Source organism: Diprion similis, chromosome 2, assembly GCF_021155765.1.
Source record: "Diprion similis isolate iyDipSimi1 chromosome 2, iyDipSimi1.1, whole genome shotgun sequence".
NCBI classification, from domain to species: Eukaryota; Metazoa; Arthropoda; class Insecta; order Hymenoptera; family Diprionidae; genus Diprion; species Diprion similis.
The window spans coordinates 2488666-2505378 of NC_060106.1; the positions used below are offsets into that span (position 1 = coordinate 2488666).

General features: G+C 33.0%; 1 protein-coding gene across 1 annotated transcript; it reads left to right on the forward strand.

Moving 5' to 3' along the window:
- The first annotated feature begins 1368 nt into the window (after window positions 1–1368).
- LOC124416366 lies at window positions 1369–13949 on the forward strand. The gene is given in 9 exon segments (XM_046897343.1): window positions 1369–1496; window positions 3427–6424; window positions 8316–8395; window positions 8498–8521; window positions 8524–8553; window positions 10688–10775; window positions 10870–11028; window positions 11389–11546; window positions 12081–13949. Coding segments are annotated over 8 exon segments (3324 nt in total). The 5' UTR covers window positions 1369–1496; window positions 3427–3662; the 3' UTR covers window positions 12104–13949.
- Window positions 13950–16713: the final 2764 nt, after the last annotated feature.

A 16713-nucleotide genomic window follows, 5' to 3' on the forward strand; every position in this document is an offset into this window, starting at 1 on the left:
TTTTCGTACTCGGGATTTGTTCCAATAAGCGTATGAAGCCTTAAAAGCAGTGTCAGAGTTATAAACAAGTGTCTGATTTGCTTGACTTACGATTGAACGCGCGAGCGTACAAAATTCCCGTTCAGATGCACTTCGATACAGAAAATATTGATAAAAACAATATATTTCTTCTCAAATTTTTTTATTTAAATAACGCAAAAACACTAGGCCTGTCTATTTGAAAATTTAATCACTTTCTAATTAGGCAAGGAGAGCCGCGTTATTCGAGACTCAAATTATTTAAATCTGGTAATCCGTCCGCGAAATATCGTCGAACAAAAATATAGTCACACATCCCACGCTCCACGTGCATCTGAAAATGGTCGGAACTAATTTTGTAGATCTCTAAACGTAGAGATTTTGTGAAAGCTCAACTTTTCATTTTCCAAGTGATTATATAGAAGTATAAATATATTAAATCATATGAAAGTTAAAAAAATTAAACGTCACGTTCTTTAAGGCATCATGCTAGTGTAACAGGTCGAAAAATGGCTGATTTTCGCGATTTTTTTTGTCGATGGTTAAAATACGCTAATCCGATTTTTTTAATATATAATGAAAGCACTCATGTCCGAATTTGGACACATTTTTCACGCCATTTGCTTTTGTTTTGAAATTTTCATATCTTTTTAACGAAAAACTAAGGAAAAATAGGCCAAATTCGATCCTTTTTCTTTCAAACCGTTACCATTTTGTCAATTTTGATAGAAAAAAAAATTTCTGTTATTCACGAGTGCCTTGATTTGACATAAAAAAAAAATTAGACTGATTGGTGTATATTAACCATTGAAAGAAAAATCGGAAAAATCAGTTATTTTTCGACGCATTACATCGCGATCTTCCTATAAAAATATGTCAAATTGCGTGGTATATACGTAAATTATACGGCACATGTATCATTCGACGCTAACCAAACGTGCAGTAAACAGAGAAGTCGCTAGAGAGGAACTATTTTCGATCAAGTGTCTGATAGAAAAAAGGTCGGTCCACTCGAGGTGTCAGCCAAATAAAAGGCCCACGTTACACGTACCGCACATACCCCACTGTCAGTTGTTTTGTTACTTGACACCCCGTCCGTGTACTTGAGTTGCATACACACATACATCCTATGTATACTGTATACGCTAAGATCTGTAAAGACAAGAGCACACTGAACAGTCTCAACCTGGCAAGTTCGTCAGCAAGTCCTGGCGACTCTGGCGAGTCCGCAGTCGTCGTTCGACGTCGGCGTCTCGTAATCGGTTAATTTACGCCAGCCGATTCGGCTCATAATTTCGCGCAAGTCAAATGAATATTTATTCGAAGGCAAAATAACCATCGTTTGTTTCACGATGTAGTGCTTCATCCCTAAGAATATTACTTGGCTCGTTGCTTTAAGAACAATGCAGACCTCAAATAATTCATGTCATTTTTACCAATCGCTGCCCGTTCATTCGAACATTCGATTGGCAATTTTTGTGAGTATCTACCTACCTTTTTAGTATCTCATTGTCATAAGCTACAATTTACGTTATGATTGAATATCATTATCATTGAATATAACATATCGAACTTCTTGGGCACGCGTATTTTACACTCTGTGCATGTCTCATATATTTCACCACACATTATACCTATAACCTATTGTACTGTCAATTGAATCGGTTTTTATAATTAGGTGATATGCAATGGAATTGCTTTGGCAATTTCGGAAGCACGTGTCATAACCGCGTTATCAAAATGTTGTACGAGACAAAACCTAACTCTTGATATTCTTCAATACTGGCAAGTCTGCTTATCTCGAAATCATTTCTTTAACAGGGTTGAAGTTTTAACGTTCGCGTATATAATATATACGTATAGATGAAAAAATTAGTCACTGCACCATTAAAATTTTACGGGATCGCAAAAAATGAGCTCAAAATTTAGTTGTATCTGAGAAGATATTATTTACCTTTATTTTGCTATTCCCTCAACCTCGAATATAATTAGAGTAACTGAATTCTATGTTCGTATTTTATTGAGTTATCTTCAATTTGAATTCACAATGTACTGTTTTTTAACATTCCATGCTTATGCTGTATATGCTGGTTACTGTGAGGTTGAAGTTTTTAACATTATCGAAGCGAAACATTGGGAAAAAATTCAATACTTTCCAAAGTCGTGAAATAAAGATTTTTCTTCAGCATAAATTGTTGCAATAACATTACTAACTTCACCATGATTGGTTACCAGGGTGTCAATGGACCAATTGATATCCAAATAATTGACAAACATTTTCAAAATATCAGGGAAACAATGAACTCTGCTGAAAATTAAGCAATCTTACAAAACAAAAAGACATTTGGCATGTTCAACCACTTCAAAGTCATTCCAAAGACAAAGCTGAAGTTGACAGCCAGGGCTAGCAACCAAACTTACTATTTTGATTAAATCAGAATCAGTTCATCCACTTTTTTTCACGGACCATTTCAGATATTGTTAATAATTTGCTATGTTTCAGTAATACTTGAAAGTAGTCTCTTTCAATTATTTTAGATTTTTAAAGCGATCCTGGGAGATGAATTGTTTTATATAAATCATACAACTCGGACGAAGTAGATGTGGCAAAAAAGTTGATTACAAAAATGCTATTTTTCACTGAACTATCGTATCGTGGATCCGCTAAACTCATATTTTTATTCTGATTGTAAAAGCTATTCGAGCCAAGAAGTTTAAATAATTTGTCTTGATTCAATGGTTTACCTTTGATATTATTATCGATTTTGTAAAATCTACAGGGATGTTTCAAAAATGATAGAAAAATCGGTATAGTACGATAGTAGTGTGGTATTTAATAAATATAAATTTTTTCTCTAAAGTCTCCATATGAGATCGCTATTTTTATATAGAACCATAGATTATTTGGAATTATAATTGCATATTATTACCAAAGTGATTTGGGAAAGGTAGCCGACACACGCAGTGACACAATTGATCGGAGATTACGTAAAATTCAGGATAATAGTAGAACTGTTGAGTTGAGTAGAAACAATTTAATTCAAGGTATTCGCTCAAAACAGCCTTTTTCAATAATAATAAAAATATGAAATATGTTGTGTTACATAGATCAGTGGAAAACATATCAAAAACTTTTTTCACACGTTTACCCGATCCGAGTTAGGTGCGTGATAGAAAGAAATTCATATTCTCAAAGGATTTAAAAATCGAAACCAATTGCCAGATACTACTTTCAGATAGTACTAAAATATTACCAATTATGAGCCATGTCTGAGAGAACGTGAAAAAAATGGCTGAAGTGACAGAGAATGCTTTTTATAATGATAACTTTAGTGCATTTGCCTGCTGAAGTCACCGATATGTTTGTACACCTCAGATTCAATAGTTATATAAATTATGAATTCACAGGCAGATGATCCATAATTCTTGAGTATGGAGAATATCGTGCGTAGTAATTTATTGCCTTGGAAGAAATGCAATTTCGACTATCTGAAGGCAATGGGATGGAAAGAAATTGAACAAGAGCAGTCATCAGAATTCAAAAGCAGTAAACAAAGAAGAAGAAATTGAGAACCATTTGTTATCGTCGTTTTTACTTGTTTGAATTAATTTCAACTCTGTGGGAAGAACGATTAGATCCAATAATGAATACCTTAGCGGTAAATGAGAAAGCTAAGAAAACTTTCAGTCCCAAGCATATTTTATTGACCTTAAAAAAAAATCCCGGACATTCCCACATGTGCGCAGTTATTAGTCCTATTGATAAAAACCAAGATGCGAAAGTATCTGTTGGAAAATTACGCAAAATGAAAAAGAACATTTGTGAGTCAGTTAGCAAAAATGTCCGCAGTATTGTACTCAAGGATGTGGGCAATTTGGATAAATCAAACATAGCCGACCTATCGTTACCGAAAATAACTCAAATTTTTCGAAGTAACAAGACATTGCCAAACATGGAGCAAAGTTTTGCAGTTGACAAGGGTCTGTTTACCGAATCACAATTCCTCCACAAATGTACGAATATGTTACACGAGCAGCGAAGATTGGACATTTTTTTCAATAAATCAGTGAAGATAAATACGAACGACTCAAAGAGTAGGACTCTAGAATTATCTCTGAACAAACATAGTAGATTCATTCCTAATATTTTGAAGAGTACAAAAATTATTGATGGTACTTTCAGCAGTATTACCGATCCAACCGAGTCTGATAATGCAAGCGTTACGAAATGTAATGAAGCTAGTGAACATGGTGTAGATAAACTATTAAAAAAAAGAAAGAGGAAGCAGGTGCTGAGGCCGCTAAATTTAAAACGTCACCATTCAAAAATAAACCAAACCTTATCAAGAAAAAAAAAAATCAAGCGATGTGTGCCAGATTTTTGTAATAATCACAATTTAACTGAAGATAGTAACTCCGCAAATTCTGATGTAAATCCAACAAGCATATCAGAGCAAGATGGAGAAGAACCAAAAAAAGGACATTCAGGGATTTCAGAAGAACTAATGCCGGACTCTATCGACTGTGAAGAGCTTCATACAGCTGATCTGGAAGTTCTATGTAAGACTGAAAATTTGTCTGATGACAGTGATGGTGCGAGTACCCATTTTGATCAATCGGTTGAGAAGATCTTTGAAGAATTCAAAGAACCAGATTATAAAAATTACATTGCTTCCGAAGATCTTCATTTCGATATTGATGAAATGGATAAATTGCTGAGTTCTGACATAAATAGCTTGCTATTAGAATCGGCAGCCATTGTACAACCAAGTACAAATATAGTGGAATACGATGTAAATGGTAATGATATTGTTAGACACTGCAGAGAATTTGAAAATGGATATAATAAAACAGCGCAGGCACAGGACAGCAGTCGTAAAATTACACAGTGTTATAACAATAAGTTTGAGATGCCAATTAATACATTCACAAGAATGATACATTCTGATAACTTGGATGATAGTTGTTCTAACACTTTTGACCGTGATTGGGATATTGAATTTCCTCAGATAGATTTATGGTGGAATGAGTTGGAGGATCGTTATACCAGCGATGATTTTCAAGGATTTCAACAGACTCTTGACAAGTCGACATTCTCTACGTACATTGGTTCTGACAATGAGCCTGAAAGTGGTGAACTCAATTACACCAAGAGTTCGAATGTTACTTTACCAATAACTGATGAGTTCAATAGCTCTGCAATTTCACTGGTTGTTAGTAACGAGGTTCCCGATAACGTTTTCAGCGACGAATTTAATGAACCGTCTTTAGACAGTTTGCAATCTGATGACGACAGGTTGAAGAAACTCTTGGATTCCAATTGTAACGTTGGGAAATACCACCTAAATGCTAGTCGTAACAGTGAATATAATAATTGCGTTTCTCTGGATTTCGATACAAATTGTGAACTGTTCAAAAGTGGGAATTACTTGGTAGACAAGAAACTGAACACTGATTTACTGGAGGAAGGAATCTACAACGATTTTAATGCATTATTTGATTTTAACGACCAGTTTCTTGATGATGAGAAGTGTGACATGAATGGATTGGATATTCAAAATGGTAACATTGAAGTTTCACAATCTATGAAACTAGGCGATACATTTCTAAATTCTTTGCGGTCTGTTTCGGATGTTCCACCACAGTCCTGTACATTTAATGATCTTCACAACGGTCTGAGTTTGGACCTCGAAAAAGAGTTTCATGCTAATAGTATTTTAATATCTAACTATCACAATTCTTGGAATAATGACACTGAGTTTGAGAAACTTGTTCAGATAAAAGCAAAAAATACTGAGACAACTGATTACGATATCGAGTCGTCATGCTTGAAGGCCTCAGAAAATGAACACTCTGCGTTCCAAAATGTCGTTCAAACTGAAATGCTTACACGTTGCCTTGAAACCGAGCATCTGGATTGTACTGATTCGGTATTAGGAAATATATTGTCGAGAAGAAAGAGGGCGCGTCCCTCAACCTGCGATGCCAAAGTCATTGATACTGATACTATGCAATCGTGTAGTCGATGCTCACCACTATGGATGATTAGGAAAAGAAATCTGAACAAATTAAGTACGTCGAAATTGGAAAGCTTAGCACATGGTGCAGACAATTGTTTGGATTTTCTGCCATTGATATCACTTAGAAGTGTTTCGGAAATCTCTTGTAAAGATACACAGTCTTTTAAAAGTGGGAAAAATTATAAAGACATCCATCGATTACCACTGGAAAATAACTCAGACGTTAGCATCTTCGATTCCGCAAAAAGGTTCTACAGCAAAATGTCTGGCACTCAAACCTGCACAAATGCATCACACTTCAACTTCACTCAGGAATCAAATGTGACTTATCGACACTTTGTACCCAATTTAAACGAGTCTCTCCACCAAAAAGATCAAGGTCAATCGTAGGTATAATTTTCGTGTATCAAAATCCATATGTTTTCTAACACGATATCAATTTGATTTATACTTACTAATGTTGAGGGGATTAAGAAACGAAAATAGGGAGAAAATGGGATAAAACTCAAATGACATTTGTTATGAACTGAAACAACATACATACATTTTCTTTTTTGCAACGTTTTTATTAGAGTTTTGATTATAAAATTCAGCAGTTATCGTTTGAAAAATATTAATATTTAAGGGAGATGTGAGTGGAGAAAGAGGACCACGCGTCTAATGCGCTGCTCCCTCATTGCCACGATTCCGAGTTAACAATGAAAGTTTTTGAAAATTTTGAAGCAATATTCTCTGCAAGGAAAGTTCCTCTACAGACTGATCCTAAGATTATTGAAAAAACATAACAATTGAAATAATGGCACCTAAAATTTGAAAAAATCCAAAAATCCAATTTTTTTTTTTCACATAGACGTAGGTTCACTATGTAGAGAAAGTTGATATTTTCATTTCAAAAAAATAAAAAAAAACGAAATATCTTACCGCGTTCTTGAGTTATTGTCTCAAAATTAGTACGAAATGCTATTTCGAGAAAAACGCATTTTAATTTTTCACGTAGTACTACGGCAGAAACATTGCGACTCAGGTGCGTTAAAAATTGCCGGCGCTGTAGAAGGGCATCTCGAGCTCAGTTGTTTCTGTCGCAGCAATCGGATACTGCGGATTACTGCAGTTTTATTGCTCTCCTGAGCTCAATTATGCGAATTTTTCAGTTTTTCTTGCACCAAAATGTTTGGAAGAGATTACAGTAACAGAATAAAAAGCAAATAATAGATGAAAAATGTCGAAATTTTTCGCTTCCTAATCCCCTTAAGAGCTTACATACAAGTAGATGAGCAAAAAAGAGCATATTTTGAGATTTCTTTTCTCAGGAAACAATTGCTTCACTCTAAACTAGTAATATAAAACACAGTAGTTACAAGCAAATAAAAAAAAAAAAATCGCTGAATGGCAGTTGTTTAAAGTCTCAGGTCAATTTTTCACATGTTTTTTGAAGTTTAAAATTTATTTTTTATACATTTGTACGAATTTTTTTCTCAAAGTCTGATCGTAACTAACTGAACAAAACATCTAAGAATATCCTATCTAAATTTGAAGAAGATATATCCATCAATTCTCGAGACATCAGGTGTAACGGTTTTCAGAACTGTGTTTCGAGAAAAGCGCGTTTAAAATTGGGGAAAAGGTGTAGAGTATTATTGATTGTTTAATGATATATTTAGATACAGATAACTCCAAAATGGATTGTGTCACCAGAAAAATGCAAGAGACAAAAATTTTTTATCTTCACGAGAAATTATGAATAACGAACATTTTTCAGGCTACTCTGCCTCACTTCGGTGTAACCTCCATAACTTCTATAGTTCTTAGAATTCCTTAATAAGATTTATACACAATATTCTTAAGACTAAATACTTTCAAGATATGCAAAAAAAAAAGTAAAAATAGATTTTTTCTAAATTCTACTTTTATGGAAGCCCTTATTATGTTTCACATGAGATCGTGCCATACTGTTAAACCTTTTTATTTGACTGTCAATTTATATAATTAATTCTGAAAGAATTGGGAGCTATGTATACTGAGAGTTTCAATCAATCAGCTTAATAGAAAACCTAATACGAAGTTCCAATAAGAAGTGAGTATTGGTCAATAGAAGATACACCTTCAAGCCGAAACACCGAGATTCATTCTACCCTTCAGAATTTACTAACAGAACACTAGAGTAGTGACAACTTGAGTATTCAAGCTTGATTGATTGGAACTTCAGGCATACACGATTCCTGGTTGAAGTTTAATACTGGTTTGAGAATTTGAATTAACCGTCGCTATGTATTTCAGAATGACGTGTAAACTATCTTCTTTAGAGAAACTTGGATCAACGCACGAGCTTATTACTAATTTGGAAAAACCAAGTGAAGGTAAATGTTGTATTTATAATTAGTGTCTTACAATAAATTCCCCTTCCGGTATGGAACAATTCACAAATTGTCATTTTTTAATCAAATTTTATGTTGGTATAGTGGGAAAGGGTAGGTACCGTTATAGTGCAGGGGTCGGTTTTTGCAATACTTACAAGGTAACTGGCTAACAATTCTTCCGATTGCTTGTAAATTTTTAAAGTTATTACTTGATGTTTGCTTTCATGTAAAATCATTCACTTAGTAGTACTTTTTTGTCTGTACTGTAATGTGATGCTATTTTTCCGCTTTAAGTAATGCACGATTTTATGTATACTTGGTTGATTTGAATTGTATTATGCATCTTTAACAATACTCTTCGACCACACTATTTGCGGATCATAATGGAATGTCCAAAGTATTCCAATTTTATTCTTGCTGACACCAATTTCAATTTTAGATTTAGTAAAGAGGGCAACAAAAGAACTATGTAATTTGATTATGGTTGTTCGGACATTAAAGCAATGTTAAGATAAAAACCTAAATTTTTTATATGTTATTAATTGCTAATAAATACATATCAAATAATATTTTGAGAAAGATCTGACATGTAGTTTTTGTGTAATTAATAATTAAAAATTGGATATTCAACATGTAGTCAATAAAGAATTTTGTGTAAAACGCACATTCTTAATATAATTTAACCACAACTACTAAAGACAAAAATATGAGTAACTGTAATTTATATTAATCAATTCTTACAGATTACGCATAAATGATGGAAAATGTATTCTGATGTGTAGCTTTGTAAATATTCTAATCTGAAGGGTCGAAATTTCATATTTAAATTACATACCTGACTTGTAAAAGTGTGTTTTTTTCATTCTAGAATTTTTTTTTTTTGCACATCATTCGCTGTTTCGAAATTAAGTTGTTTCCTTACTTGTTTTGTAAATTTAGAAATGAAATTTAACTCAACACTGGCAACAATACATACAGCTGCTACACGCATTGTTGCCAGATCTATTTTATGTGGAAAAATGCATGAGCCAAAAGCCCTTTATTTATTATTCTTAGTAAATAAATAATTGAATCGATCCGATTAGAGGTGATCGTAAGTAAAATCCAAATTTAACTTATTATCTTACTTGTTCAAATTTGTTATTCTACTGTCCGAACAACCTTAAAAACTAGAATTGCATGTTATGTGGGCAGATGTGATTTTTCTAAATGTAGTACTCGATCATTAATTGTTGGTTTAAAATTAAAATGTGATTCAATAACATCGTACAACTTCACACGTATAATTAAACTAAATTTGTTCCGGATTCTTGTAAGATATGCTTGATACTCACATCAAAATTATGGGAGGTATATTTTTATTAACTACAATTCACGTTATAAGTATTTACGCATTCTGTGTGTACCCAAAGTTCCAGTCGATTAGGTTTATTCAGGTCATCGTAAACTTAGCTTGCCAGTCATAATAAGATTCCTTAGTAAGTTTGTTTAGAGTAAATGAAATCTGGATAGTTGTTTGAAAGTATAAAATGATGTAATTGCAACTGAATATTACATTTATCTTTTCGTTCGCCATAAGAAATCAGTGTTTTTATCATCCTATCGTAAATGGTTTATTTATTGGTTCTGAAGTATGATTCATTTAGCATCGTTACAACTCATTATTTGTTTTTCTGATTTTTGGATGATGTTGAAAAATTTGGAAAAATCGTACGACATCCTGCATACTTATTATATATATCGCACCCTGGCAACGATGGTGACACAACTCAAAAATTGGCATTTTTGAGTTGGGACCATATTTGGATTTGCAAAGTTTGAATGTATAAACTTGAAAAGTGACGTTGTAGTTGAAAATTGGCCGTCGTAAAGCAGAGAACAACAGGTAATTTCCATAACCATGCAAGGCTTCTAGTCATAGTTATTTACTTCTACTGAAAAATCCCAATTTTCGAAAAATGACACCCCCGTCGTCGGGGTGCGATATGCATTCCCTAACATCAAAGAATTATCATTAACCTTAGCTCATAAGTTAATTACTAAAGAACTAATGCTACCTTTGTGCAACAATACTTTACAATTATAACTTTAACTTATCATTACCATTTGTAGAAGTCCTTAGAAATTTACAAATTTTCCAACCTACACGGTTATTGCTCTTACTTTTATTACTTTACCATAAAATTTGAATCCAGCAATCGTGTCTCAACTTGTTAGGAGAAAGAGACTAGAGTAGAGAGAGAAATAAGAGATGAGAGTTTCAAATTTTTATACTAATCAATTGTTTACTAGCTGTGAAGAATAGTTCTAAAAGGAAAAGTAATAAGCAGATACGTAACACTGCACGAATGCCTTGCCCCTACTGCGATAAAACATACAAGTAAGTGAAGAACACTGAACCAAAACAAGCAAATTTCCTCCATCTACAGCAGTTGGAAGACCTATATTGATTTTGTAAATCCTGTAACTTACAGATCAGATGTGACCTTGGATAACCATGTGAAGGATATTCATCGTTATCGACCATCCCAGTTTATTTACAAGGACAAAAAATACATTTGCAACAAGTGCTCAAAGGAATATGTCATGTCTACAGCCATAGAGAAACACTTCAAACTGCACGAGGATTATAGGTACATACATACACCAAAAATAATTAAACCTCTCATATTATGCGTTTGATGTTGATGTTTTGGAATTTGTATCTACCATGTCATTATAATGTTGTTAGATAGATATCATCATGTCGAAGTTAGTAAAGTTATTGTAACGAATTATGCTGGTGAAAAACGTTTATGTTGCGACTTTGAAATTGTTCGAAATTCAGTAAACCGTAATAAAACAAGACATATTCTGAAATCTTGGTTCCTTTAAAGTCAATGTAAAAATAAGAAAATAGTGAATTTTTCCGAATGTTTCCTTACAATAACCTTATAAACTTCACCTTCATTATATATCTAAAAAAAAATTGTACTAATCATACTTCAAATTAGTTTGACCTGCAGGCAATGCCAAGAACATTTCTCTGAGAAAAAATTTCTGATGCGCCACATAAATAAATACCATTTGATTCAAGAATTCCACTGTAGCTCTTGTAACCGGAAATTTACTAGGAGAAAAGAGTACACACAACACTTGAACGAATGCGAAGGTACAGAATTATTGTATTACAGGTCTACGTAACCGTAATTATTGAATAGTAAGATTCTTGTTACGCATCAAAAGTTATGCCTACTCGTCACAACTAGTTTTAGTTTTAAAGGCTATAAAAATCACTTTTTTGTATACTTTCAATATCATAACTCATTAAGGGAAGTTTGACGATTGTCTATTTTTCTAGTTTGACCTTATGAATTTGGATGATGTAAATTATGGTATTCAAAAACCTTTTACAATTTAGGCTAGTCGAGGTTACAATGAATGCTACTAACCTGGCTTTTTTGTGTAAAATTCGCGACAGGTAATCAACAAAAAGTCCTGAAAGTTACGATTGACGGGAATATTCACTCTTATGGCAATTTATTTGTTGAAAATTCACTTTTTCGAAGCTTCAGAGTGATGCCCTTTTGTTTCATAAATCTCAGTAGTTTCGAACAGGTCTTTTGTTACATAAAATCTGAATTTGTTATGAACAGTTGAATAGATGAAAAAATTATCGAAACCAATTTTCCTGTGTATTTTACAGGTTGTGAAGATTCTTCTTCCTAAACGTTCACGTCTAATACCTCACACACGACCGGAAAGGTTAGTGGTGGATCCCAATCATCGTTAACTTAGGTTTACAACTGTACTTTAATTGTCCTCTGTAGTTCTTATGTATGTCAGATTCCACAGCATAAATTGTTATATTTTAAAATGGGCTTAGACATCGTCTTGTCATAAGTACCTTCGAAAGGTCAATGTGATATTGAAATCCAAAGAGCAAAGAACGTGTAACCTAAAGTACAAATCGAGCACAAGAAGATGTTTTTCTGATTGTACAAATAACAGAAACATGCAAGCATGTTTCTCATATCCTATAGAAAATCATTGTTTTTGTTCTTGAGACGAATAATTTTTAATTTGATATCAGATAGATTTCATAAGTTGTGTTACTGCCCAGTATTGAAACCCAAGGCTCAATGGTCAAATATATTATTACGAAATTTCTCGTTATTAAGAAACTTAATTGGTATAAAACGTTTGTTAGATTTGATAAGATTACAGTTTGTTAAAAAAAATGTTCACCTATAATCACAATGTATTACCAGAACTTGTTGACGAAAAAGGTGGAGAGTCTTGGACACTTTGAGGTATTTAAACTGAGTGTCAAATCTACAGCTTTGGGTATTTTTTTTACAAGTTCTGAAAAGTTCTGTGATTAATACCTTTCTCAAAAAGGCTGAAATTTCCTTGGCTAAGCTTTTCTAGTGTTTAATGAATGGTGAATAATCTTTTTCAACTGAAAGAATATAAATCACTGACTGTATGTGATTAAAAAATCCCTGGAGGATTGCAACAGTATTCATTGTTGAATAAGTAGGTATATCGTTTATAGAAAATTAACATTAGTCGGAAGATTCTCATATTAAGTACCATTAAAAAAGAGAAATTTATAATATTATGTCTGGCACATTTTCTTAATTAGAAATTGTCAATTTTATGATATAGTAACCGTACTGATTTTTGTATGCATCAAATTTTCTGTTTTTCTTCTTGGGACTGTTCAAAGTATTTGAACAGTTCAACTCAAACTACGGCACAGTTAATTTATAAACTGATAAGATATGGGAAGGAATTTAAAAATATTTAACACAACTAAATTTAACGTGAAACCATATTTCCAATTTTGAACAGAAGTAGAGGTTGCCGAAAAAATACTTTGAAGCTGGGCAAGATGTCTTGTAGTGAAGCACGCCATCGGTTACATATTCTACATGTGGTTAGTTATTACAAAAATTGATAACCACATCGTCAAAAAGTAGCTTCATCTGTAATATGAAGTACTCCATAAAAAAAAAAAAAAAAAAAAAACAGACAGCCATCCACAAAACAAATTAATCAGTGTGTATATTGTTTATTAATATAAATTCCATTATAAAATGCGGAGCCAATATAATAACATTCCATTGGAAAATGTATAAATTTGGTCATCTTTTAATGCTGATTTCTTAGTCAATATTCTACATGCATAAAATTTGTACTATTGCTTCGCAATACACTAATTACTTAGTCTTTCAATTTTTTAGTATAATCTTAAAATATAATAGGATATGTCAGGATGCTAATAAATTTCGAATTCTTTTTAACTGCTACTTGAAGTTCTGACGAATATAGACAATATACCTGTTTTTTCTTTTTATCAATAGCAATAATGCATTTTGTAAGTAATAATACTTATGTATCGGTTATATCATTTTGTTCTTTAAGTTCAAGGATTTTGAATGTAGTGTACTATACTTCCGTGAATACCACCAATACTTCATATTTTAACATTTGGATTTCATTTTAATACTTTTATTAATCAACATTTTTTGACACTGAAGTTTGTTTTCAAGTTATTTGATTTTTTAGGTACAAGTATTATATCTACTTTTAAGGCCGTATACATATACGTTAAACATTTTATATGTTATATATAGGCATTAAGCATATATGACGTTTATCACCTTCATCATTGATGACGACAGACATTATTTTCGTTTTGTTGCCATAACTCTTATAGCTGTGTGTATTTGATACATCACATTATTACACTAATAAAAAAATATTAATCCTGTTAAACTTCAACACAATTCGAGACATTCAAATTAAATATATTATTATCTTACTTATTCTTCAGCTCCTACTTAGCCTTTATTGCAATAAATTCGTATATTTAGTACGTGTATTGGTTAAACTATTCTATTTGCACTAGGATCATGAACTTACGTTCCGAAAAACTATACCTATATACCTTCCATAGGAGACTGCACTATACAGTGCCAGAAAAATGTACTTCTGTCGATATTCTTGGAATTAATGTTTCTCGTTTGTATAGCTCTTTTTGTGTTTTCAAATAATAATCGTCAAGATAGATAGCAAAATAAACAGACAGCGTTTAAGTTACTTTCATTCTTGTTATTTTCGAATTGGTTGGAACGTTCGGCCGTGCGCCCAGCTGATCGCGAGAGCATTTTTTATTTACGAAATTTTTGTAATCACTAGTTTTCATCTAGCGATCTCAATATTGTATGAAAACAGTTTCACGATGGCTCATTTTACTCCTCATTCTTTTCGCTCTGATGGAAAGTTGTTCAAATATGCGCTCTTTTACCCCTGAAAGGCGGGAAATTTGGGAATAGTGACACGTGTCAAAAAACCAGCCAATTTTTAACGATTTTCGGGATATGAGTAAGTTTCCTCGATTCCGCTACAAAAGAGCTATGCACAGTTGAAATTTCATTCCGTTCGTTTGTTTATATAATATAGGAATATAACTGATGAGTTCACTCGGTCGGTAAACGTAGGATCGCTACATCGCGAGAAGCGATGAGAGAGTGAGAGAGATAGTTGTTACGAAATGATTGAATATTTGGCTTCCACACAATTTTCATCCTTAGAAAATCCGGTATCTTCAATCGTGACTGTGTTGTGTGCAGGATCCATGGCTAAATTCTTATGTAGCATTATTTCTCGTGAAAGCCAGTGTACTCCTAGCTGTGGCATCACTTATCATTCGTAAGTAAAGTTGATTCGAATATACAATGCAGTTTGCTGAATTCTCTAAGATTTAGTGTTTCAAGACAAGTGAAATTTCTTGACGACTTAATTGGGTTAGTAAAATTCTTTTGAAGTACATACATTTATTTTTATATCTTTCCAGCAGAAGATACACAGCAGACGAAGTGACTCTATTCAATTCCAGGTAATCTTATTAATGAAGTGACAGCAAGGACGTTTGTATGTAGTCTGCACTTTAGGACAGAAGACTATCACAATACTCCGACAGGGACAAATTGTTTGAGAAGAGATGCTGTTCTGACCTGCTTCAAACTGTTATCAAAAATAAAGCAATTAGCGAAAGGAAATCTAAATTATGTGGAGAGTATTAGTTCTGAAAATAAGGTATATATAAAAAATACAGCATAATGTGTCGTGTACTTTACTACATTTATCTCAAGTACATGCGTCAGATATAATTATAAGAGATTTATAATTAATAAATGTATTATTACATTTCTAATTACAGGAAACTATGTCACTCGAACCAAGAGAAGAGACTTTGATGTCAAAAGTCGATATGCTGCAGAAGCGTTTGCTCAATCATTGAAGCCGCTATCGAAGTCTTCAAAAAAACCTCAACCTATTCCAAAGATATGGAAACTATTTAAGAAGGCATTTCTCAGATGCCAAATTGCAGCTGCTGCTGAATGAGATTAACAATAATAAGTTTACACCGAATCATTGGCAGTACCCTGAAAAAATTAATTTTGTTGGCAGTTGGCTTTCACGGTCCTACATCAATATTCATATTTGCATCATTCTGCTACCATCAGGAAATGAATATCGTCATATGGCTGTGAGGTAGGTTTATTAACTAAAGTTTTCTATTACTTGGAGATAGAAACTAAGAAATCACTTTTTGTAAGGAATGTATGTTTGGTATTTGATGCAATGTCAATACATGCAGAAACGGCCTATGATGTAGATAAAGACAAGTATTCTGGTTTTGTCAATTATGGTGACCTTATTGATAGAGAATTTGACATATTTGCAACACAAGTCTTTGTCTTCTAGATTGTGTCATTCACTGAAAAATTTAAATGCCCTATAGCTAACACTTTGACCACTAGAGCATCTACCCAGGTAGAAACGGAACTCGTGAACAAAATTATCATCAATTATACGATGTAGGAGTAACAGTGAGATCTATAACTTGCGATGGTATAAAAGTAAATTTTTCAACCTCAAGTATTTGGATGTACATTTTATTCAGATAACTTAGATAAACTAAAAACAAGCTTCCGTCATCCATGTCATCAAACAAAAATCCACTGTATTTTTGATTCCTGTCACATGACTTGAGTTATGTAGAAATACAATAGGAGATAAAGATGATATCGAGTCAGTTTTAGGCACGATGTCTTTTAAATTTATAAGGGCATTGCATGTCCTTCGGAGAAAGAAGATCTCACTTTGGCAAATAAATTATCACCAACTCATTTGCTTTACAAAAAAAAAAAATGAAAGTAAATCTCGCAGACTAAACAATTAGTTCTGGTGTAGCTGACGGTATAGATTATCTGAGGGCATGTAATGTACCGGGTTTTGAAAAGAGTGTGCGGACCATTGAATTC